This window comes from Bicyclus anynana, chromosome 6 (genome assembly GCF_947172395.1).
Source record: "Bicyclus anynana chromosome 6, ilBicAnyn1.1, whole genome shotgun sequence".
NCBI lineage: Eukaryota > Metazoa > Arthropoda > Insecta > Lepidoptera > Nymphalidae > Bicyclus > Bicyclus anynana.
The window spans coordinates 9,808,962-9,834,665 of record NC_069088.1 but is presented as its reverse complement, the minus strand read 5'-3'; the positions used below and the strand labels follow the sequence as shown (position 1 = coordinate 9,834,665).

The following is a 25,704-nucleotide window of genomic DNA, read 5'->3' as shown; positions in this document are numbered from 1 at the left end:
GTCTGTCATTTTTTGAGGGGGACGAGGTAAACTCACATATCAAAAACATTTAACACCATTAAGTATATTCTGTGTCCATACACTACACACAACTATAAATTTGACTCGCAATACACACACGCGTAATTTATACACACACTAATAAACACATTGCCACAGTAAAGAAAGAAATATTAATAGGATTGCACAAAATCTCTTCAGTGGGCAGAGACTTGCTAGCTAGTTGAAAAATTCATATAAAAACGGTAAGCTGAGCGGGGAATCACGTCTGCAACTCGGCTTCGCATTACTTTCTCAATCCGCTCCGCAGCCTCACTCCTCTCCGATGGACAGACACAATACGCAACTCCGCTCCGCATTAGTCCGTTTCTCCGCCTCTCTCCACTTTGGTGGACAGGCAGCTTAAGACTTTACCGACAACCAATTTTTTTAATTTAATACGTTAATATAAGCTTATGATGAGATGACACGATACAATATTATTGCAATTACATATATTATTTTTTGGAACTATATAGCTATAAAAATCTTACCCGAGTCCTTGTCAGTGAGCGTGAAGACGAACGAGGTGGTGTCCCTGGTGGTGATGTGCGCCAGCTGTCGGCGCTGCCCCACCGACACGCAACCCTCGGGCTGGCAGAAGTACACCATGTCCAGCGGCAGCGGGAAGTCATCGTGGTTGGTGAGAGGGTAACGCCTGAGTAGCTCCGGTGCCTACATACATCATGTTACGACTCTTACAGCACTTTAAAAAGTAAATCTGTACATCTAAAGGGATAGAGCGGCACTGGCAGACGGAAAATACAGTTATCCTACTTATAATTAGGATCATGTTTTCTGACTGCCTGCCAATATCCTCTAACTCGGGAAAGAGTACCGCCAAGCGATTTAGCGTTCCGGTACGATGCCGTGTAGAAACCGGAAGGGGTGTGGATTTTCATCCTCCTCCTAACAAGTTAGCCCGCTTCCATCTTAGACTGCATTATCACTTACCATCAGGTGAGATTGTAGTCAAGGGCTAACTTGTAAAGAATAAAAAAAAGAGTGATTTTGAATTTATAGTCTACAGTTCCCTGTTCCTTGAAGTTGTGAAACAAACTTTGAAGTGAACGTGAAAAGATACGACGGTATATGCAGCATAAAACCTATATTTCAACACTCTCGGGAATTAAAGTTTATATGGTACTTTCCGTCGACCTAGAACTTTGAAATTTGGCTAGAGCTTTGAAATACATTCATACTATTTCATTGAAATTATATAAAAGTCATAAATATAATAACTATTTGGAACATTTTATTAAAATTTGAATAATACTCAAACTGGTTTAGATACTCGTAACTTTTTACTTTCAATGCGCGTAGCTTGTGCTACGAATGGCTACGAGATTGTTTTAAACTTATTCGATTTTTCAATTAATACTTTTTTACTGCACATAGTAAAAGTAATAAATAATTTGATAACAATTTGAATACTACTTTTTCGTATCGATTCACGGCCGCAGCTTACAGTATACGTACGACGAATATCCCGTATCATGTTTATTCCCACAAATCGTAAGTGTATTGAGTAACTGTACATATAAATAGTCATTCGCTCGCTCTTGATCTCGGTCGAGTCGCTCATGCCTCAATAGCTCCTTACGGTTAAGGGGATTCAAAACCGAGAGGTCAAGGGTTCGATGCTCGCCCGTTGGAATACTTACTGTAGTAAATAGGTACTACAATAAATATTCCAACCTAACACAGTGTTTACGACTAATTGGAGGAAATTAATGGTCATATTAAAAAATACATCACTAACATTCGTTATTAAAAAAGTTTATCAATTATATTCGTTGCTAGCAGACGCCCCGCGGTTTCACCCGCGTAGCTCTCGTTCCCGTGGGAATACGGAGATAAAATACTCGTATGGCCTATGTTCATCAGGGATAATGTAGGATTATAATGGTGAAAGAATGTTTCAAATCGGTCCAGTAGTTGCAGATCCTATCAATGCAAACAAACATACAATCAAATCAGGAATGATTTGATTGTATGTTTGTTTGCGTTTACTGATATTATAATCAGTATAGATTATAAGACTTAGCAGACGCCATGCGGTTTCACCCGTGTGGTTTCCGTTCCTGTAGGAATATGGGGATAAACTATAGACTATAGCACTCGGGGATAGTGTAGCTACCCAAGACTGAAAAAATTTTTCAATTCGGGCCAGTATTGCAAAGCCTATATTCAATGCAAAGAAAAAACAAACAAACACATCTTTCCTCTTTATAATAATTAATATATAGACTAAGGGATTTGTAGAAAAATACCAAAAAAAAAATACACTTACCTGAACAGGCGCCAACCCCTTACCCGACGTATAGGGTTTAGCACCAACAATAGTTAAATAATCCACCAACCGTGGACATAGCTGCTGTTTCTGAATGTCCATAGTTTTGATATGCACGACCTTATAATACTTGGATACCCATATATCCCATTACCCATTATATTGATATACTATTGTAATATTGCTTTTCATAATTATCACGTTTCTTAAATTCCTGAAACAAACTATTCATTTACACAATGTAATATAAAATATAGATATATCTAAAGCTAAATATGCATTTGTATATGTTTAAACATGTACTATACCTTATACGCAAATGGCACGCTGGAACTAAGTGCGTCAGTAAAGGTAAAAACGATAGATTGCAAGGTTCAGACAGCATTGATTTGTTTCTATGGGGGGCAGTCAGGCAAGCAGTGGTAAATAAAACCTATACGCAATAGCATACGTCCTATACGTCGTCCAATCCACGACTTAACTTCATAATAAGTATACCTACCTACGAGTAGATGTAGGGCTTTGAGTCTTACTTTTGAAGTAAAACTTTTTTAAAATACAAGTTGTTATTTGAAACTTGGTGAAACGAAAAATCGTCAATCGTATTTAAATTTTTTCCACTTTGTCTTTGTAGATATCTGAATTATATTTTCATTCATTACGGAGCGCCGTAGTGAATGAAAATATATTTCAGATATGAAGTTTCACTTGTCGTGTTTTATGATCACTTTTTTATTAAATCGAATTCTGTACTCTAACTTTAAGCGTCAAGTTCATATAGAATGACTACCTAGAGTTAAACTGAATACATTATTCAATATTGCTCACCGGGTAAGCTAACGAAGTTTCAACATGCATTAAGAAAATTATACAACGTTCGCCCACCCTTGACCTATTTAATACAGCGACCTAATTTTATTGCAGTCTGCTCATAAAGCGGGCTATCTCACCACAAAACATTATTATAGGTGAACACATCCTTTATGGACAATAAAGTATATAAACCTCTTCATATATAGATACTGAAAGATAAAAGCTTTCAGTGAGCCATAAAAGAAGCGAACCGACGTCCGCGTAAATACCTAACCGTGGAGATAAAGACTTTATTTGAAGGCTTTATAAAATCTTAATAAACAGTCCGGATATTAAAGTTTATAAAAGCTTATTAAAAAAATACATAAGATAAAGCTTTTTTTTATTCAATGATAAGTTAGCTCTTGACAGCAATCACACCTGATGATTGTTAAGTGAGGCAGTCTAAGATAGGTTGTACGCGGCATCGTACCGGAGCGCTAAATCGTTGCCGGTAGGGTGGTAACTAGCCACAGCCGAAGCCTACCACCATCCGCCAGACCAGATCTGAGCCAATTTAGAAAATATAAAACTTTAAACTGACTGGAAATCGAACCTCTATTGAGAACCATAGCACTTCCAACTGGACCAGAAAGGCTGCCAAAAAAGCTAATGTAATAACGTAAAAACCTATTCTAGTTTTAACCTTTTATAGGTCAAAAGGAAAACGAACGCTTTTACTTATTATAGAAATCACGATGCCAAGTAAAGTTTTATAACACGTAAACGAGTTGAACTTTAGTAGAGCGATTAATGAATGAGTAAAGAAGTACAGCGCTATCGAGTATTATAATACCATTGACGAATCGTTGACCATTACTGTTGACGTCAGCAAATGCGTCATCGCATCGGTGTAGGCAGACTAGAGACTTCAGACAGAGGTCCATTAGTACTTGTGGCTTCGAGTATAAAAGCTAAAGTATATATATACAATAGTTACATATCTACCTATATACGTAGAATATCAGATAAAGCGTGGGTGGAATTGAAAATTGTTAAGCAATTTTGTAAGCACTAAATACTAAATAGTACATTTAATTTTGTGAAATATGTTATTCATTATACAAGTATTATACCTAAGCAGTCCATTGTAATATTACAATGCCTCAAGGTATTAGGTTTCGCTTCTAAACATCTTTCTTTTGTGCAATAAAGATTTGAAACAAACAAAGTTGTTGTTTGTTTGTATGAAAATTTATTACACAAAAGAAAAAAGTACAAAGGCGAAACTTAATGCCTTGAGGCAATTTCTACCAGTTTTACCTTTTCTGAATTGTAAAAACTTTAGTACTGCGTCGAAAGAAATAACAAGAAAAGAATAAATGCAATGGAAAAATTAATTTTAAGATTTCTTTTGAGAATCTATAGTAAATTGTTCAAACTATATGTATAGGTACTAAGACTTTCCCTGAAAATGTTCTGCATTAAAAAAACTAAAATCCCAATCCAAATCCTACCTATCAGCAAATTTTGCCAAAAGCTTAGGGTTGAAAATATACAGAATTACATACCTACCTAAATAAATACATAGATAATAGACATAAGGACATACCTACTCCTATACGTACATATTTTGACGGCCTCCGTGGCGCAGTGGTATGCGCGGTGGATTTACAAGACAGAGGTCCTGGATTCGATTCCGAGCTGGGTCGATTGAGGTATTCTTAATTGGTCCAGGTCTGGCTGGTGGTAGGCTTTGGTCGTGGCTGGTTACCACGCTACCGGCAAAGACATACCGCCAAGCGATATAGCAATCCGGTACCAAGTCGTGTAGAATCCGAAAAAAATATACTTACAAAGGAATATTTCCTCCTGTTTAGAAGTCGGTAAAATAAACACTACAAAGTTATTTCAAAACTAACCTACGGTAAACCTACTCGTACATGCAAATTTTGCTCTACTTGCTTCCTACGCCAGCATTGTGTGACACGTATTAGTAACACTGATAACAGATAGATAAGTAACGGAACAGCTCACTGATAGTTTTATTTCACAGTAGGTTAGTCGTCACAGTGGGGTAGAACTATATAACAATTTCTACCTAGAACTAAGTACCTAATCCATCCAATGTGTAAGTATGTTTGTCTGTCTGTTACGGCTAAATCACTAACCTAATAGTATGAAATTTGTTATAGAGACAAATTGCATTGTGTAACAGAACATACTATGCGGCATTTTTCATCTCTGTAAACTCCATAATTTCCGCAGGTTAGGTAAAAAAAATAATAAACTGAATATCTCACGGATGAAGTTATAGGCAATTATTAACCGCCCGTCGCCCGCGCCTTAATAAGCCGTATGAAGAATTTTCATGCAAATTTTCATTCCCTATAACCATCACTCACTTAGGAGATAAATATTTGAAAATCCTTCCTTTGTATTCGTTTATTAGGAACCCGAATGCAAATTTTTATGGTGCTAATGCTATAGCAGTAGCCTGGGTATGAAATGTTGAGCTTCTTTTTTCCAAGAAATTCCCAATGTAATTTCGCAGTCCAGAATTGGGAAGGTTATTTACCCCCTTGCCTTGACGCACATAAACCTGTCGAGCCTGATCGCTATAATTAACATCTGATGCTAGCTCTTTAGAGAATCAAACATTATCACACTATGCCAGCCAATCCCCATTGAAGCAGCGTGGAGGTATACGAACCCTATAAGGAGCCCTGGCCCATAGAAGACCATAGAGGATTAAAATAATTATCAAGTAGCTTTGATGTTGTCTGTCAGTAAGCAATTTTTTTTATTTATTTTTAACTCAGTTTTCCGAACGTACGTAGATACATACATGCCTATAGTTACACGAGACCAAAACACAAAGAAGGTGAATTTAAAATTTTCATCTGTCTATTTGTTTGTCCGTGCTAATGTCTGTACCGATTTTGATGTGACTCTCACAGGACGATAGAGGATTGAACAACAAGTAGGCTACTTTTTTCCTGTAGATAAAATGATTCCCGCGGGTTTTTAGAAAAAGTGAAATTTACACAGACGCAGGCGTCTGCTATAAAAATATATTTGGAGTAAATTGTGGAGTCATAATCTTTGAATATTTAGATGGCGTAGGCATACATACGTAGTAATCCTGTTTTATAAGCAAATTTGTTTTCCGTTTTACGAGTAATAATTCCCGACTCCAAGATATTCTGTAAAACGGGAGGCCTTTTATCTAACTTCTAGTCCCTACCATGTTAAAAAAAATAAATACTTAATATACAATACACACATCACTACCCTCAAAGTAAGTGTTTATTTAGCTTGTGTTATGGGTGCCTACTAAGATAGCGAATTTTATCATACATATTATATACTACATATAAATACTTACATAATGTATAAATACACCCAGACACTGGAAAACATCCATGCTTATCACACAAATGATATCCAGACGTGGGAATCGAACCCACGGCCGTGGATGCAGAAAGCAGATATAGAATAAATATACAAATGTTGAAGGTTAAGGATAGATATTTTATCATCAATTGTATACGGGGTTGTTCATATTTAACAAGATATTGGCATCTTGCCGAAATCGATACAACTTGGTAACTTCAACCTGAATAACGTACCATCATTTTGTGGGTAGGTAGATACGTAACTAGAATCATCAATATCAGCCAATTTTAACGGCCTAATACTAGGCCGGAATATATATAATAATAATATATACTCCATATCCCCTCTCCTTATAGGAGAGGGGATATGGAGCTTAGGCCCACCACGTTGCCTCGGTGGGCTTAGGGTGATAATGTTAAACTCTTTGGATCACAATCAAATAATGTTAATTATAATAACTAGGATCGACCGATTAATGTGCTGTCAATGGCATGGGTGTAATACCACCAACTTCCCCTCCGGGCTGAGAATTTTAACCTTCTTAGAAGAAAGAAAAGCTCAGTATTTATTAGTTCAACCAGGATTCGAATACAAGGGATGCTGTCATCATTATCAAACTATATTCGGTTCACTGCTGAGCTCAAGTCTTCTCTCAGAAAGAGAGAGGTTAGGCCAATAGTCCACCAAGATGGCCCAATGCGGCTTGGCAGACTTCACACACGCAGAGAATGAAAATTCTCTGGTATGCAGGTTTCCTCACGATGTTTTTCCTTCACCGTTTGAGACATGTGATATTTAATTTCTTAAAATGCATAAAACTGAAAAGTTGGAGGTGCATGCCCCGAACTGGATTCGAACCCACCGTCTCCGGAATCGGAGGCAGAAGTCATTTACTGGGCTATCACGGCTCTCATCACGGGGATGCTGTGGTCTCCTTTCATGAGACTATAATGTGACAGAAAGAGGCGGCGAAAAGGCTGAGAGACGTCGACGTCATCCTATCCGCCGTACCTAGAAGAGTTGGATCGCTCACAATCGTCATTTGCCTTCTTGAAGTAGACCTCCGAGAGATAGATACGGGGATAGTCCTATAGTTGTTGACACTTTTAGTGTTCTCGATGCGCTTTTAACAACACAGAGGAGAGCCCGATACGGAAAAGCCGTTTTAGTCGGTGAAGTCTGACATAAACTTCTTGTCTCCCTGTGGCGAGACGGTATCCATGAGGATTTCCCCACATAAATAATAAGGATTCGAACCCTGTGTTCGAATCCACATGGACCACATGGACCAACATCACTGGATTAACCTGGCAGTGACTGGACTACTACAACAACCTAACTGGAATACTACCTGATAACAACACATATCTATTATTAGTATTTAAAGTTAAGTGTAAGGTACACTTAAATTTAAATAATAAAGCTGAAATCCCTCAAAATGCTTAGCACTTCACTAGGTAACTAATTAAAATTTAATTGTTCATGCACAAATAATTCTGTGGTTCGATGTAACTGGTACTCGTATATATGTGCAAAGTATATCTGTGTCTAACATTCAAGGTCACATTGTGGAAACGTAAGCTATCTACATATGTGCGCATAAAATGTGTCTACCTATTTAAGTACTTAGATTCTAAAGGCAAAGGTGCCTATATTACACACCTATTTACAAGTAACATGTAAAGCTGTTACGTCATTAATGTAAAGCAGAAACGTGAGTGACGTTACACAAACGTAGAATAAAATATTTAACCAAGAATTGTACCTACAAAGTAAAATTAAAGACAGCTTACCTGTTTACATCGATGATATCGGGACACACTGTTATCTACATTCTTCCACGGCACGCAAACGTGTAATTTCGCGTATTAAATTACAGCTAGCTCGTAGCGTAGCTCGCGGTACGGAGAGACGAGGCAAAGTGCCATGCGCGACCGCCCACGCTCGATAAAGCCTCGCCGCCCAGCGCGCAATCGCGCGCCCTTCACTCGCTATCACTAGCCTACCCTTGAGAGTTGAGACCTCGGAGTTACTCGGAGAGAAAATACGGTTATCTTAGAACAATGCGTTAGATGGAACAACATATATCGTATATTTAACTTTTGGTCGTCAAGAGGGTTAAAGCTAAAAGAAGCTACATATATATTATAACCGATAGTAAATAACTGAACATATTTTCTTTACGGTATTTTCTATTTCTATACATCCTAATAATATTATAAACGCGAAAGTTTGTATGGATGTTTGTTACTCTTTAACGCCGCAACTACTGAACCGATTTGGCTGAAATTTAAAACAAAGATGGATAAAGGATGGATTAATGGATTAACACATGGGCTACATTTTACCCCGAAAAATTCCATGCTTTTTGCGAGATTTGTGAAAGACTAAATTCCAGGCAGAAAAGTAGCGGGCGTCCGCAAATATTATTAAAAACAAAGTCCATCGCCGCCTTTGTCCGTCTGTTCGCGATAAAAACGGTCCAGCCAGACCTGGACCAATTAAGAAAACCTCAATCGGCCCATCCGGGGATCGAACCCAGGACCTCCGTCTTGTAAATCCACCGCGCATACCACTGCGCCACAGAGGTCGTTTTGATACGAAGACGAGTTCATATTTAAATAGAGATACGCCTTGTTTTAATTACATGCCTAAAACTCTTAACTCTTGGTAGGACTTTTTAAATTTCGTATCGTAACAAAAAAGTCGTGACCGAATTTTGGCCATAGCAACCACTCTTAATACTCACCATCTACGTAGCATAGGTTTATTTAGGTGTACAAATGTTCAGTGGTTAGTCCAATTGGCGTCGGATCATAGAGTCCAGGGTTCGCGTCCTGAGTCAAATAATCCTGAGCTTTTCTTTATTTTGACAATTTCTCAATAACAGACCAAGTTGGGAATGTGGTAGTGTTTGGTGACACAACTAATAGGAATCTTAATCGTAACATTGTCAAAAGCATTAAATTATAGTCATCACCATAAGCCCACTAACCCACATCGGGCAGGATGGTTGGTCTTATCAAATACGTATCGTATCTACAGTAATATTATAAAGCTGAAGAGTTTGTTTGTTTGTTTGATTGAACGCGCTAATCTCAGGAATTACTGGTCCGATTTGAAGAATTCTTTCAGTGTTAGATAGCCCATTTATCGAGGAAGGCTATAGGCTATATATTATCCTCGTATTCCTACGGGAACGGGAACCAAGCGGGTGAAACCGCGCAACGTCAGCTAGTCGTTTATAGAAGCTCACCCCCAAAGGACTATTAAAATATAGGCCGATGACGCGACAGCAAAAAACAAGGATATCTTATTACGAAGACTAAGCCAAGAGATATTGTTCTGTAATTATGTTAAGGCGCTGTATTCGCATCGAGTGACCCCAATCCCAAACACGCAACACACACTTACTGTGTACACAACGAATACACTTTCATCCTTTGGGATTAACAAGATCGTGGTTAACTAAAATGTATACGTTTACGTACGAGTAATAGGGTAAAGCCGTACCACATTTACATTGGCTGTCCCATTAAAATGTTAGAAAACTTTAGTTGGTGGTTAAAAACTTTGGTTCTTTTTAAATCTCGTATATTTAAAAAAATGTTTTAAAATGTCGTCTCGTGGTATATAGACATTGTGCAGTAAACTAAAGTACTAGCAAGCGCTTTATCGTGTTCTGTAACTAACATACCTCATACATACAGATATACTAGTATTATGTTTCATCCTCTTTTTACGAGTATAAGTGTATATTAACGAGATTTCTCATTAAAGATGATAACATGGTATACCTATAAGAACCCTCGATTCAGAATAAGTCTCTCTGCCGGTAAAGCATTAAAACAAATCTCAAAATTAACATAATTAATCAAAAAGAAGCAAGGTCTTCAAAAATTAAATAAAAAATAACACAGTATAGATCTATTTAATAGAATATTTATTATTAAAAAATTCGTAAGTATGTATTTCATAAATAAATAAATTCACATATACATTATTTTCCAGCATCTTCTTTTAGAGAAACGGTTCTATTAAATACCATCTGAAAAAAAAAAGAAAACAACTTGTCAAGTTAGTAGGTATTAAGAAATAATTGAGAAAATGTGATAGGTATATGTATAAAGAAAACTTATATATATCGATCTCTATCTGTAACTCATAATCGGGAATTACTCGAAAATAACAGCTATTGGGATTATACCAAAATTATGTGTCTGGTCTTTGAATGCAAATGTTATAGAACATAAACTTATATGTTCTATAACATTTCCATTCAAAGATACGCTTTTTTGGAATTACTGTCTCACAGAATTACTACCAAAGCAATCGATTTTTTTGCAAGTTTGATTTTATGTACGTACGTACTACTATAGCAGCAAAATAGTAGTATTTTGATAAACAAGATGTTAATAAATAAAGGCCAGAAAATGGACTTTCAAATTCCATTGAAACCTTAAAATGTTTAGTAAGTGGAATAAAAAAATAAAAAATAATGAAAAAAAAATACAAATAAACAAAACGTCAAAGGTTTTTTGTTTAGTTAGGGAGTCTCAAGTTTCGCTAAATATAACTAACGCCTACAATAAGATGATGGAAATTAGAGATTATTAATGAAATCTATACAACTTACTTTCAAATTTATTAATAAGTTTCTTAGCACCAAAACTGAATAAATAAAACTACTGAAAGTGTTCGGATTAATTACTAGTATATTAAAATATATGAATACATAATATCCATGATATATATTTATATTTATTATATCTATTAAGTATATATCCTTTAAATAATTTACTACTAATTTACTACAGGCCAATATTCAATCCAAATATAATATGTCACTTTATAGTCATCAATAGGCTAGTTGACACTTTTTTTAAATGGTCTTACATAGCATTCGTTCTACTAGATAGAAAAAAAAATCATATTTTTTGATTTACATGACAATTTTAGCTTTTAAATATGTTTTTGACAATACGAGCCAAAACGTCTGTCGGCCATGACGTCTATATTTCAACTGTTTCGTGACGTCACTATAATAAATCCCATACAAACAGAACAAAAATATTAGTTAACAATTAGTTCGATGTTTAGTACATCAAGTGTGTTGGTGACGTCACAAAATGGACGACCACGTTTTTGACGTTGAAAAATTTTAAAAATACATGATATTTAAATTAAGTTTTATAAGAAATCCTTAACTTTTATTAAGTGATATCGATATATTTCGGACCTTATTCCATGTACTACACGAAATTAATATTGTTTATATTAAATTTGATATGAATCAACTACTCTATTAAATTAAAATAAATAAACCACTGAAATTGGTTCTGCAACGAAATAAAAATGGTATCCAAATCGTGAAAAGCTAATATTAGGTACATACCTTAGTAGGGATTGAGTCTGTATCAACAGAAAAGAAACCAATCCTTTCGAACTGGAACTTGTCAAATATTTTTGCTCCCTTGATGGATGTGTCAGCGTAGGCTGCCATGACCTTCAACGTATCCTGGCGACAGTCGGACAGAAACCCGCTTGGCACCTCCGCTGGGTCTTCGGGGTTCTTGTGTTTAAACCTATTGAGAATGTAGAAATAGACAGTTTGAAATGACTTAAAGTAAAATCAAGCATCCCACTTCTGAATCTATACTAATATTATAAAGCAGAAGAGTTTGTTTGATTGAAAGCACTCATGTTAGATAGTCCATTTATCGAGGAAATATATAGTATAAATAAATAATAGAAAAAAAAATATAATGGATCACGCTTCCACCAATAAAAACATGTGGCATGAAAAATATGGATAAGCTTTGCGCAAACAGTTAAAATTATGTATAACAGAATTGTTCTCCTTGAAAAGTTCTAAAAAAAAGTCCGCACCATCATGTGTATGTTGTATACCTATGTAAACTTAAATCAATAGCAGCTCCTATTTCTTCGTTGAAAGTCGTTATTCCAATCGCTACATAAACGGCAATCCACACTAAGAACTCGGTAATCACTGAAGTTAATATAGCTACAATAAGCAATACTTAATATTTTAATTTATAAAATATCTTCAATGTACAGAATTTGACCTCTTACAGTTTTATTATAAGTATAGATATAGATGAAATCAGATAAATAAATATTCAACTTACAGAGGCTCGTACAGACGAACTTGTACAGTGGTGGGCTGCGACACCCAGTGTACGAACGCTTTCGGCTTTTCAGACGATTCCGTAGACTGCGCAGTGCATTCCAGCTCACTCACATTTCCTGCTGTATCTTTAACTACTTTCGTTACCTACAAACAAATACATTTTGTATAAGGGCATTCGTTAGAAAATACGCATTGACCATTAAAATACCAATCCTGTGATACACAAAATTAACTTAGATTATTGACAACCCTAACTAATTTATGTTTTTCTGAAATATTTATTAAATTACCTCTTCTTATAAATCACATAAAAGTCATTAAGTAAGATGTTTATTGAGGAAACTATTGTCCATAGATTAAAAACTTATTAGAATTTAAAACAAGCCTCAATAGCTCAATGGTAAAATTTCCGAATAGTTGGAGCCCATTCAAATATTCGGAAAAGACTGTATATTGGTTGTATTTAAAAAAAATCATGTCAAACGAACTTTCATTCTAAATTCTATTAAAAAAAAAAATTTCAATGATTATTAGATATTCCAACCAAAATTCATTTCATGTCTGTTGCTGTCTATGAGAATATGTAATGCTTCTATTTCTAGTAATAAACAATTTCTACTTCTTCCATATAAATTTTAACATCACCAAATATCACAATGAGTTGCAAGCATGTTGCTTAAAAAAATCCATATAGTTTCTACAATATAGAAAAATAAAAATTTTATTTCTTTTACAGGCACTTTTGAAATATCAGGTTTGTTGTTTGTAGTGATCAGTGACTCTACCACCACAAAAGGCAGAATCAAATGGAGAGTTGAATAAACTCAAACGTTGGTCTTTTCAAAAAGCCACATAATTTACAAAATACGTGAAATACCTTCAAGACATATCCAGCGTGTCGCAAGCCTACTGATTGGGTGGGAGTCAAACGACGATATCCCTTCTCAGGCTGCTCTTTGAAGTCTGTGGCTTCGATGTAAAGCACTCTATCCAATACTATGTTGTGTGACCCTTTCTCTGGCTCGTTGGGGAAATCTGGCACTTGAACTGGTATCGGTTTATCGCTTGGGAAATTCGTTATGGTAACTTTCAAGGGTTCTAGTACAACCATGACCCTGTAAAAGTTTATATTACATTTTATTTAGAATTAACTACATGAAATAATTGTATGGGTGTATTTGGAACCCTGAGTTGATATAAATGTTACCACTGTTGTAGTGGAAATATTCAGTAATGACTTGAGTAATATAAATATTGGCGTTTATTACACATTCTGGAAGAATTATTTCTTACTTTCTAATAATGTTTCCTGTACTATTGAAGCAAGTGATGCACACAACTATTGAGATCATTGGTTCGTTTCGGTCGGGTTCGAATCCGGTCCGGGGCTTGCATCTTCATCTTTTCAGTGATGTGCATTTTAAGAAATTTAATATATAGGAGAAACCTGTATACCCGAGAACTTTCTTAATTTTCTATGAGTGTCAAGTCTGCTAATCATCATGGTGTACTAAGGCATAACACCTACCTCATTCTGAGTAGGAGACTCGTGTTAAACAGTGAGCCGAATATAAGTTGTTGATAAAGATGATGATGAAGATGATACCTGGGTGCTGTGACGTTGAGCACGTCGCGCACGGCGGCGTCCAGCATGCCGGGGTCGACGGCCCCCACCGCGCCGGTGACGCCGAGCGCCGCACAGAACGAGTTGACGGCCGCCGCGGGCACGCCGCGCCGCCGCAATGATGATGATGATGATACCTGGGTGCTGTGACGTTGAGCACGTCGCGCACGGCGGCGTCCAGCATGCCGGGGTCGACGGCCCCCACCGCGCCGGTGACGCCGAGCGCCGCACAGAACGAGTTGACGGCCGCCGCGGGCACGCCGCGCCGCCGCAGCGCCGTCAGCGTGAACAGGCGGGGGTCGTCCCAGTCTGACAAGCATCATAGTCAAAGTGAAAATTCATTTACATATTTAAAATAAGCTTAATTTACAAGCACTTTTAAAATGCCATGTTATGTTATGAGTATAATGGTGATAAGTAAAATCAAAAACTTAAAATTAAAGATTATTTTTGTTTATCGCTATTTTACAATATACTTTAAAACTAAGTCCTTCAGAATTCACGTTATAATTATTTATTTATACTTTTCTATAAGTTTATGTTTATTATAATCTAAGTAACAGCAGCTGAGGTATGATAGCCACAATGATTAAAGCTGAACCACTTTCAAGATTATTTTCAGGAAGGAAGAACTTTTAGTAACTTTCAAGATTACTATAACATTTCAGCTTTCACTTTATAATACAGAAAACAGTAAATTTCGAGATGGTGCATAATTGTGCGGTTTTTCAATCTTAATTGCTATTGCTAAATTATTATTGTTATTATATGTAAATCAATCATTCAATTTTGTACTAACTTACCTTTAACTATACCTTCTTCAATAAGTTTTCCAATCTTTCTCTTGGACACAACTGTATAGTTAACATTTAATCTTCCATACTCCCATTGAACTGGGCAGTATATATCTAGTGCATTACAAAGCCAGTAATATGAAGATCTGAAAAAAATGAAAATTACAGATGTAACTTTGCAAATCAAAGGATATTTTAAATACTTAACAGTTGATTCAGACTTGATACCATTTTATGATTATAATGTTTTATCAATTTATATATTCTATGCAAAAGTGAGTTTGTTTGTGTTTGTTATGAATTGCCATATTAAATTTCGCTGGTAAAAACGCAAGTCCGCTAGTTATGAGCCAAAGCTTAAATGAAGCTTGTGAATCTAATAACAATAACAGACTCTCCACAACTTCACTGTGAAGTTCCAATTACTGAGGGCCAAATACATGGCTAAAATATAGCCTATGCTTATCAGGGATAATGTAGGATTCTAATGGTAAAAGTAAATTTTTCGAATCAATTGAGTTGCATGAAATATGCTCAGTGGATATGACCTCTGCCTTCGATTCCGGAAGGGAGTGGGTGTTCGAATTGGGTCCAGGGCATGCAACTCTCTCAGTTGTGTGCATTTTAAGAAATTAAACATCACATGTCTCAAATATTGTGAGGAAGACTGCATACCAGAGAATTTTCTTAATTCCCTGTGTGTGTGTGTGTCTGCCAATCTGCATTGGGCCAGCATAGTGGATTGGCCTAACCATCATTATGAGAGGTAACTCAAGCTTAGCAGTGAGCTGAATATGAGTTGATAACTGTAGTTTCAATATCTTTAATGGAAACAAATAATCAAATCTTTTCTCTCCATAACATTTAGATTTAATGAATTACCTTCTGGACTGGAACTCCTTAGTGCAGAGCGAGTGTGTGATGTGTTCAATGCTGTCACACAGACAATGTGTGTAGTCGTAAGTGGGGTAAATGCACCATTTGTTGCCGGTCCGATGGTGAGGCTTGAACTTTATCCTGTAAGCCACAGGGTCCTGTTTGCCTTCCTCCAATGTTATTTTCATCCTCAGTGTAGCATCACCTTCATCGATTTTACCATTTTTCATGTCCTTAAAATTGTTGGTATTGTTTTAATAATATTAAACAAAACACATAACAGCCCATATTATTTAAATAAGTATAGTAGAGACTAAAACTTTTTTGTGGAATTTGCTTGAACATTATCATCTTTGGAACTCATTACCAGTCACATTATAAAATACATGTTTTAGATTAAACAAGTTAACATTGAGAGAGGTTGTAGGATATTTAAAACTGTGTACTTATTTATATGTAACACAGCAATTTCCCAACTCCAGGCCAAGAGTTTTTCTGAAAATTTTATAGAAGAAAAGCTCTGTAGTTTATATCCTAGGAGTTGAACCCAATCAACCAACCAAGTATTTATTTACTACAAAGAACAAACAAACTTTTTATATCATAATATGTTTAAAGGTGAGTGGGTCAAATCAGTCAACTTTCAATATAATTTATTACATTAAAATATTATAAAGCTGAAGAGTTTGTTTGTTTGCTTGAACACGCTAATCTCAGGAACTACTGGTCCAATTTGAAACAATCTTTCAGTGTTAGATAGCCCATTTATCCAGGAAGGCTACATATTATCCCCTTATTTCTAGGGGAAACGGAAACCAAAATGGTGCAACTGTGCGGCGTCAGCTAGTCAATAATAAGGATATAGTTTACCTCAAAAAGTTGAAGACTTTCCTCAACAGGTCTGTTCCTCCAAGGAGATGGTGGAGGATTGAAACCTTTAATTTCTTCAGACTTCTGATGGCACACATACGCAAGATCCTTTTTGATTAACTTCACAGCCCATTCATATAGTTGATCAAAATAATCAGATGAATGTGTAATTTTATATGGTTTGTAGCCTAAAACCAAGAATATAAAACATTAATAATAACTTTAGTAGTGTTTATAAAATAAGCATGAATTTCATCAATTTTTCATTCATGTTGTTACATATGAATGTTTATTTGTATGTTATGCATTAAAACTTGCCAAAATCACTCAATACATACATATAAATCAATATTTAGTAGCATTTTATGACAGGGCTTATTTGGAATGCTATTATAGTCAACTAAGCAATACTACTACAAAATTCAGTCAGACTAACAGAGAATTTCAACTCATGCTGTGAACTGCAATAATTGAAATGAGTGAAAAGACCATCAAGCATTTCCTTATGTCAGCTGATAATGTGCATACTACAGCAAATAATATTTTAAATCATATGCTATGAAAATACTAACCTAACCACTCAACCATATCTTTGATTCCAACAAAGAACTTTTCTTCTTCCTTCTCAGGATTTGTATCATCATATCTTAGGAAACAAATTCCATCATGAGCTGCTGCATACCCAAAGTTGATGTTAATAGCTTTAGCATGCCCTATGTGGAGAATACCATTTGGCTCAGGGGGAAACCTCGTCCTTACTTTTCCAGATGTGATCTTAAGATGTTCTTCTATCAATTTCTTTGTATTAGGAGTTACAACATAACCATCTGTTTTATAGTTCTCTCCAGGGGTATGAAATGGCAGTTTTTTCATTAATTCTGGCATAGATGTTGCACCTCCGATATCACCAATTGTTGCAGACACCTGAGACTCTTTGTTGCCTGTAATAACAAATTACTCTTTAGTAACAATTATGTTAGACACATAATGTATTAATATTGAAAAACAAAAGTCCAAGGTGAAGGTAAAATCAGACACATCAAAATATACCAGAAATCTATACTAATATTATGAAGCTGAAGAGTTTGTTTGTTTTGCTTGAACAAGCTATTTTCAGGAATTGGTCTGATTAAAAAAAAAATTCAGTGTTAAGTTTATCAAGAAATTATCCCCATATTCCTACAGAAACTGGAACCATGTCGGCGAAACCGCGCGGCGACAGCTAGTTTTATAATAACACTAATAACTTTAAAATTCCACATAATATGTAGTTCATAATCATAATACAGATATGTGCAATGATATACAGACCAGGAGTTGCTTCATTTTTTTTATTTCCATCTCCACTTTTAGGCTTCTTTTCTGGTTTAGGTGCTGGTGCCAAGTCAACTTCTGTTTTTGGGCCTAATAAATCTAATATCTGAAATGGCATTAAAAGTTTAGCTCAAATAATAAGTTTTGCTTAAGGTCCCTACCTTATCATTATCAAGTTCAAAATTATAACTTAAACACTTACAAAGCAAGAATAAAATGAACTCCCCAACTTATATCTCTGTCTATCAGGCATACTAATTAAAGTAAGGGCATTATTGAGCACAAAGATTACAGTATAACACTTACCTGCACTGCCACTTCATTTTGAATAGCTTTTCCATCTGCCCATTTAAGTTCGGCTCTAACTGCTTGCATTATTATACCAGAATTAAACCTGTACCTTTTCTCTACAAGCTCCTGTTTGTATTTCGCCATTTGCTTTTCGACAGCCTTCTCTACTTGTTCTGGCGTCACTGATACACCAACTCCACAAAAGTTTTCCAAATCAACCAAGTTTATGTTTTCTTCATTTATGTGGCTTAAAAGAAAATCTAATGCAGCATCAACTCTCAGGGTGGAATCTAACTTTTCACTGGCAATATACTTGCTGATCAATGGTAGTCTACTTTCCGTTTGAGGTTTTATTTTAGTAGCCAGATGGTAGAGCAGTAAACCAGCGCCGTTAGGAATCTTTTCAATTTCTACCTAAAATATAACACAAAAGCGTAGGTACCTACTTTATTTTTTTAAATACTTTATTTTTGATGGTTTAGCCAGTATAGAGCTTTGTTATATACTCATTTTACATATTAAACTAACCTCACTTATCGCGGCAAGTAGGTATTTGGTAACTTTAGCGTTTTTTAGGGTTTCCTTTGCCTTTTGTTCACTTAAGCCTAAAAGCCTAAGCTTTTCTATAGTTTCCTCGGGTGTCATCCTAAGTTATTAGGCAATGCACTTTCCTAAAAATACGTTTTTGTCACATAAAAGAAATAAGTTTAAAATTAAATTTTGGATGACGAAAAGAAAACGATACGAAACGAATACGAATTACGAATACGAAATACGAAATTGACAAATGAAAATTGAAATGTCACTGTCACTGATGAGTGATGACAACAATACATGTCAATGTCAAAGGTGACTTTAGTATGTGTCAATAGAAGCTGCGTTCAATATAATGTCTCAAACTGAAATAAAAAAATAACTCTATGTACATTTGAATTTTGAGTATCGTTAATCTTAGAAATGTGAAAATAAGTCTGTCTGACTGTTACCTTTTCACGGCTAAGCCGCTAGGTAACTAGATAAGATAAATTTTGATACTTCCAATTAGAATGACACCTTGGAGCAGAACAAAGTTGAGGTTAAAGGTGCAAAAGCCTAAAAGTTAAAAAATCATCAATCAAAGTGAAATCAAATGAATTGATGACGATTGAATAAATATCTCGTAAAGCTTCCGCTAGTAAGTTACAAGTGTCAGGGGCCAGACCCTTCGTTTGATGTGAAAAATGTGATCGTAGGTTCGATACCTGACCCCTGGTTTATTTATACCCACTAATAACACGATCTATAGGACTAATTAGAGAAAAAGGGAAATATTTGTAGTTATAAAAATCTAGCGGACGCCCGCGACTTCGTCCGCGTGGGATTGCGTTTTTCACAAATCCCGCAGGAAACATGAATTTTTGCGGGATGAAAAGTAGCCTATGTGTTAAACCAGAGTAAGATCTATTTCCATTTCAAATTTCAGCCAAATCGCTTCAGTAGCCGCAGCGTAAAAGAGGAACAAACATACTTACACACTTACACACAAACTTTCGGCTTTATAATATTAGTGTGATACCGCTAATATTTTTAATATAAAAAAAGTTTGGTATCACTATCACTATAAAATGGAATAATAAGTAGGTATGGAAAAAAAATTAAATTCAAAAGATCTTTTATAATCTCTTTACAGTAAATAGCTTAAAATAGGTAGGTATCAGACGAAACAAAACTTTAATCAAAGACTGTCGAAGACTTAATTTCACTTGGTAACAGACTTCAACATTGTTAGACTGAAAAGTGAAAGTTCATCAAAGCAAGAGATTTGGTTTCAAAGTCCTAACTTCTACCCATTAATATCTCATAACGGAACAAATAATTTCCACTTCCAACCTACAACTTGACACTTGGTTTAAAGCGTATGGATTACCTACATACTCGTAGTAACTACAAATGGGAGGTACCTGGCAGGGCCGGACCGTCCATACGGCGAACGGAGCGGTCGCTCCAGGCGCCAAATCCTAGGGGGCGCCGAAATGATAAAGACAAAAATATATTTAAAGCGAAGAGATGAACGCGACGTGCGCGAATTTACTTCTAATAGAGGCGTCTTTCTTTACCTATGGTGCAGGGAGTGCGTTGATTTTAACCCGGGTATATACAGGTAATAGAGGGCGCTACGGTGATGATTGCACCCGGGCGCTTCGTGAGCTAGAGTCTTTACCTGTAGTGCATGGGGTGCGTTACACCCGGGTGCCGCGATCTCAGGGGCGCCCAAGCGCCACTCGCCGCGCGGGTTCTATAGGTACTAGGGGGCGCTAGAGTGATGATTGCACCCGGGCACTACGTGATCGAGAGACGGTATTGTGCCTGATTTTCAATTGGTCTGAGTATGGTCAAAATCTTCGCGTTCCATAAGTTCGTAGCCTAAGTAAACCAGGAAACTACAAAGCTATAATTTTTTAGTTAATTTATTTTTCAACTTTATTTAGAGCTCAATACACTTATTTTGTTGGCTTGGAAACATTCCTATACCAGCTATTTTTTTTCTTTAAACTCTTAGAAAATGCTTAGACCACTTTTATAAAAATTTTGAACTCGATAAGTGCTTTTTCTAGCTTCGGAAATAGATAAAAGTCTGATGGAGACGAGACTAGATCATATGAATATGGTGGTAAGGTAAGAATTCTAAATTATACTGATGAATTTCTGGTATGATTTTAACAAACGTTTCACACGTTTGTTAAAAGCGTAGCAGAAACTCGCAAATTATCCTGATGAAACAAAACTTTTCTTTTCAATCACCATGGCCATTTTTCTTTAATTTGTCCTCTAAAACATCGCAGCAGATTTCACTATTAAGCAGAGTTTATATTTACGCCTTTTTTTAGTAATCCACCGTAATTACATCCCGCGAATCTCAAAAAACTAAGGCCATTACTTTTCCAACACGCAAAACCGCTTCTGCCTTTTTGGAACATTGGATCCTGGTCGTGTCCACTTTTTAGACTGTACTTTTGTTTCTGGAGTAAAGTAATATACTCGGGTTTTAACCGTGGTCACAAAACATACAAAAAAGTATCTGCCTCAAACAACTCCAAGCAGTTGCGAAAATTCGTCAATCAATCTCGTATTTGTTCAACTCAAAGAAGCCAAGGCGATTATGTGATGTTTGCCTTCTGTTGAGATGCCAATAGTGTCAGCTATCTTCCTAAAAGTCAATCTATCTATCTATCTATCTATCTATCTTCTATATCTATATCTATATCTATTTTTTATACGGATTTTGATGCGGTTTTCACAAATAGATTAAGCATAGTCCAGGGCAACATATAGGCTTTGTTTCATTAAGATCGGATATATAGCAAAAAAACGCGCGTCCTTCGGCCGCGAACTTTATGCTGGACCGGCCTTCGGCCGGGGGTTTTTAATAAGGCTTCTGACTGTGACTATGACTGGGTATTTTACCCAAGAGCAAAAAATGCGCGGCCTTCGGCCGGGGGTTTGTAATAGGGCTTCTGTCTGTGACTATGGCTGGGCATTTTACCCGAGCGCAAAAAACGCGCGGCCTTCGGCCGCGAACTTTATTTTACACCGACCTTCGGTCATGGGTTTGTAATAGGGCCATCGACTGTGACTATGGCTGGGCATTTTACCCAAGCGCAAAAAACGCGCGGCCTTCGATATATACGAAGGCAGTAATTCACCTTAATTTTTTTTTGCTAAACCTTTCTTCTTCAAGTTCTTCATTGCAGTGATTAAGTTTATTATTAAGATTAAGATACTCGATTTTTTTTCATGTTAAAAAATACGAGTACCTAGTCACGATTTGTTTGACGGGATCGCGTGGGGAACGTAACGAATACATATACATTGAATAATGTAAAAAAAAATAATAATAAAAAAGAACAACCGACCTTAAAATCATAAAAAAGTTTCCATTAAATTAAAAGCGAAACATAACATCTTACGTGCTACCTTCTGATCAGTTTGAAGGCGGTACCAAGTTAGTGCTGTGCTAATTAAAGCCGTATCTGAAAGAAGTATCTGAAAATCCAGTTAAAATCTTTATGATTTAAACGGCTTGAATCGAATCGAAATCGAACGGTCGAATTGAGAAACCTCCTCCTTTTTTTGAAGTCGGTTCAAAATGTATGACATTCCGATATAAATTAGGCTACGAACTTTTCAAACGTCCCTAGTATATAATGTTAGGAACAAACAGGAAAGGCGCCATAATTGGATCTCGCTCCATTCTAAAATTTACCTCGGTCCGGCGCTGGTACCTGGTGCCTATGCAAAAAATATTAGTCCTCGGTTTATTTTTCGATTATATTCAAAAGAGGCCTAATTAGTGGCGTAGGGTGGAATTTCGCAGCCCGGGGGGTGACTGAAATTTCGTCAACGCTCTTGATCTCTATTCCTATTATTACTTTAAAGTTAAACACTTTATTCAACGGACGTAATTTTTACCGAGCGAGCCCAACATTTACTGCAGGCTTTGTTAAGGCATATTTTTGTCCCAGATGTGGCGAGCCCTGCCTCCTTTACAATGCTGCCCTGCTGGGAAATATTCCTGTAGAATAGTCGTATAGTTATTTGTAATTTAGATTCTTTAAAAGCCTAGGATATTCACTTTATCCGGGTAACCATAGACGCGAAAGAGAAGTCTGCGAAGTGGCGCTAGCGCCTAGCCTATTTAAAAGATGGTACTTTACTTTGCCGAAGCTGTATTTCCAGCAACTACGAAGGTAAGTAAGTAAAACCGGTTGGAAATGAGTTATTTTACTGATTGTGCAAGTGCCGTAGGCTCCTTAATGGGACCTCAGCGGCGTCATAGGGGGTTTTGGGCGACCGCAGAAGCATCGCCTGGTGGGGCCCGAAGGCAGAAGATGTGGGCGGAACGACTCTCAAAAGGGCGTCTCGTCCTAGATTCGGACTTCGGCTCTACTCGTAGCTTGTGTTTGTGTTGCCTGGAAAGCTTTATCGGTCGTTGTGTCGTTGTCTGGATCGTAAAGGACGTATTTCGGGCGTCTAGATCTACAACCAGATCGGGGGTGTAGTTGCAAGAAGGATTACTAAATATGAGTAATATTATTAGTAAGTAACTCTCATCTACCTATTTTAAACTGCTTCGACTCACAATATCAGATGTGATTGTAGTAAAGCGCGCTTTAACAACAAAAATCTGGCTATTGTGAGTTTGCTCTAATCTCCGAATCTTTTAAATGGTAGGTAATCTAACAGTGCGCAAAATGCAAATTTCCCGCCACCGGTAGGTAACTCTATATAAAGGTCCTTGGGTGTCCTTCGCTTATTAATCACAAAACAACTCCTACCTACTGCCTTGTTCATTGTTATCGAGTGACAAAGCGTGGGATAGTTAACAGCTGATATTGATAACTCAAAAGCTTGGATAGTTAACGTACTTACCTATTTTTCCAGTATTTTCCCAAGTATCTACCACAGTTATTTTGACAATATAATTTGACATTACGTTAATATAATTTTAACATGCCTCAGCCCTCAATCCATGTATGAGCCTCAATCTATTATTATACTCCTTGGGTTAGATCCATACCTATATTACCTGCCTATGATATCTGCTATACATAATTATATCTAAACTAATAATATGAAGAGGATAGATTTGATTGTATGTTTGTTTGCCATGAATAACTAAACTACTGAACCGATTTGAAAAACTCTCTCACTGTTATGAAGTTACACTATTCCTGGCGCTATATTTTATTCCGGTATTCCTACGGGAATGGGCACTCACGCGAGTGAAACCGCGCGGCGTCTGCTAGTATGCTATATTATAGCTGTCCCAATGCGGGCCTGTATTAGGCTGTTTAAATGGGCTGATAATACTGATATGACAAGTCAGTTTTTTCTATTTATGTACCTTCATTACTACGATACTACCTACTATCTGCTTACACTATATAATATAAGTGACCTCATTTACTTGTATTATGTAGGTACTCGTACCAATGCCTGCCTATTACCAAGGTAGGTTATTACTACCTCGAACCCTGATAACACAGGAGCATCATAATATATGAATGAGGGTAATAGGTACACACTAGTCGACGCTGCGATGCGTATAAAAAATTAAATCTAATCTAGACTACTAGTATAGATCACATTGATAAACTTTGAGATCTTAGTATTATATTTTACAAATATATAAAATCTTTTTAACAAAAAGTTAAACCGACTTCAAAATCACAAAAATAAACTAAAAAGCGAAAAATAACATCGTATGTGCTACCTTCTGATCACCTTTAAGGCGGTGCCAACACATTTGTATTTATAGCCACTGAGTGTCGAATTTAACACTCAGTTAATTGTTTGATAATTTGACACTAATGATGAATGATCCCCTGGGGGTGCCCCTACAAAGTCTATAATTTCCACTGGTAGACCATCAAACATTTTCTCCACATTTCGTGATCGTATAGTGTACACAGGGTCCGAAACGCGTGGTCATCACGGCAACTCATTTGGCAACTTTATGGCTCAGCCTGCCCGCCTGTGTAACGAGCGCTTGTCTCACGTGCGTGTATACTTGTACTTTAGTATATTGTACTAGCCGAAGCCCCGCGGTTTCACCCGCATAGTTCCCGTTTCCGTGAGAATAAGTGGATAAAATATACCCTATGACACTCACAAATAACGGGACTTTCTAGTGGTAAAAGAATTTTCCTAATGGGTTCATTAGATTCAGAGATTATCTGTCTTAAAAAGTATAGATTCTGTTACACCGAAAGGCTGCGATTTTAGGAAGTTAGAAGTTGTTCGGACCGTGGTGGCTTTGGAAGGTTGCAGGTTTCAATGACAGATCTTGATCACGTGACCTGTCGATAGCAAATGTCATTCCCATACATTTTTCTAGTTTTGGAAGCGTTTGCGATCGTAGAAAGAGAATCGACCTGCCACTTGGCTACAGGGGCAAATCCTCAATACAGGTATAAAACGTAATTTTGATATTATCTACGCAGGATATCCTGAGGAACTTATGTCTCCAGCCGCCAGATAGCTTCATGGTAGCTATTCGATAGAGACCTTTAAAGTTTTCTTTAAAAAAAATCCGAGAAGCTGAGAGACTGGCGATTGGGGACATGATTTTTCATACTAAGTATGTCGATATATATTGAGATACTTATGCCGCGGAAAATATTTAAAAAATACTCTTTATACCTACCTACTTGAACGGTTGTTCGAAGCCCTAGAAATAGTTCTAGCGGCCTTATGAGACCACTATAAAAACTCCATAATT

At 36.6% G+C, this 25,704-nt stretch overlaps 3 protein-coding genes across 11 annotated transcripts in view; 1 reads left to right on the top strand and 2 right to left on the bottom strand.

Moving 5' to 3' along the window:
• Positions 1 to 8,468, bottom strand: part of LOC112056416 (MAP kinase-activating death domain protein) — a 43,625-nt gene extending 35,157 nt beyond the window's left edge. For 4 of the 8 annotated variants that reach the window (XM_052882323.1, XM_052882326.1, XM_052882325.1 and 1 more), the window contains exons 1-3: positions 8,317 to 8,467; positions 2,333 to 2,546; positions 534 to 714 (exon numbers count right to left, since the gene is read on the bottom strand). In XM_052882323.1, coding sequence (XP_052738283.1) covers positions 534 to 714; positions 2,333 to 2,434 — 283 coding nt within the window. In that variant the 5' untranslated portion in view covers positions 2,435 to 2,546; positions 8,317 to 8,467. Of the gene's footprint in view, positions 1 to 533; positions 715 to 2,332; positions 2,547 to 8,316 lie in introns of all 8 variants that reach the window. The other 4 variants (XM_052882324.1, XM_052882329.1, XM_052882330.1 and 1 more) reach the window with 2 other exon arrangements.
• Positions 3,808 to 25,704, top strand: part of LOC112052210 (60S ribosomal protein L39) — a 95,861-nt gene continuing 73,964 nt past the window's right edge. The window contains exon 1 of the mRNA XM_052882340.1: positions 3,808 to 3,813. The gene's annotated coding sequence lies outside the window, so the exon portion shown is untranslated. The remainder of the gene's footprint in view (positions 3,814 to 25,704) is intronic.
• LOC112056415 (probable glutamine--tRNA ligase) lies at positions 10,450 to 19,205 on the bottom strand. Of its 2 annotated transcripts, XM_024096848.2 has the most exons (12): positions 18,972 to 19,202; positions 18,459 to 18,857; positions 18,150 to 18,258; positions 17,411 to 17,779; positions 16,839 to 17,026; positions 15,975 to 16,201; positions 15,102 to 15,238; positions 14,436 to 14,607; positions 13,552 to 13,789; positions 12,673 to 12,818; positions 11,919 to 12,108; positions 10,450 to 10,571 (listed from the first exon to the last, which is right to left on the bottom strand). In XM_024096848.2, the coding sequence occupies exons 1-12, from the start codon at positions 19,086 to 19,088 to the stop codon at positions 10,524 to 10,526; spliced, it is 2,340 nt and encodes a 779-aa protein (XP_023952616.2). In that variant the 5' UTR covers positions 19,089 to 19,202; the 3' UTR covers positions 10,450 to 10,523. The 2 variants fall into 2 exon arrangements, with proteins under 2 accessions (XP_023952616.2, XP_052738292.1); XM_052882332.1 differs by lacking the exons at positions 10,450 to 10,571; positions 11,919 to 12,108; positions 12,673 to 12,818 and having other exon boundaries at positions 13,549 to 13,789; positions 14,281 to 14,607; positions 18,972 to 19,205.

What these genes read in the sequence shown, in the direction of transcription:
- LOC112056415 (XM_024096848.2), bottom strand. Translation starts at nt 19,088, where the DNA reads ATGACACCCGAGGAAACTATAGAAAAGCTTAGGCTTTTAGGCTTAAGT. An exon ending in AAAATGAAGTGGCAGTGCAG is followed by an intron (nt 18,259 to 18,458) that starts GTAAGTGTTATA and finishes ATGCCATTTCAG; the next exon opens with ATATTAGATTTATTAGGCCC. An exon ending in ACGCTGGATATGTCTTGAAG is followed by an intron (nt 12,819 to 13,551) that starts GTATTTCACGTA and finishes ATTTGTTTGTAG; the next exon opens with GTAACGAAAGTAGTTAAAGA.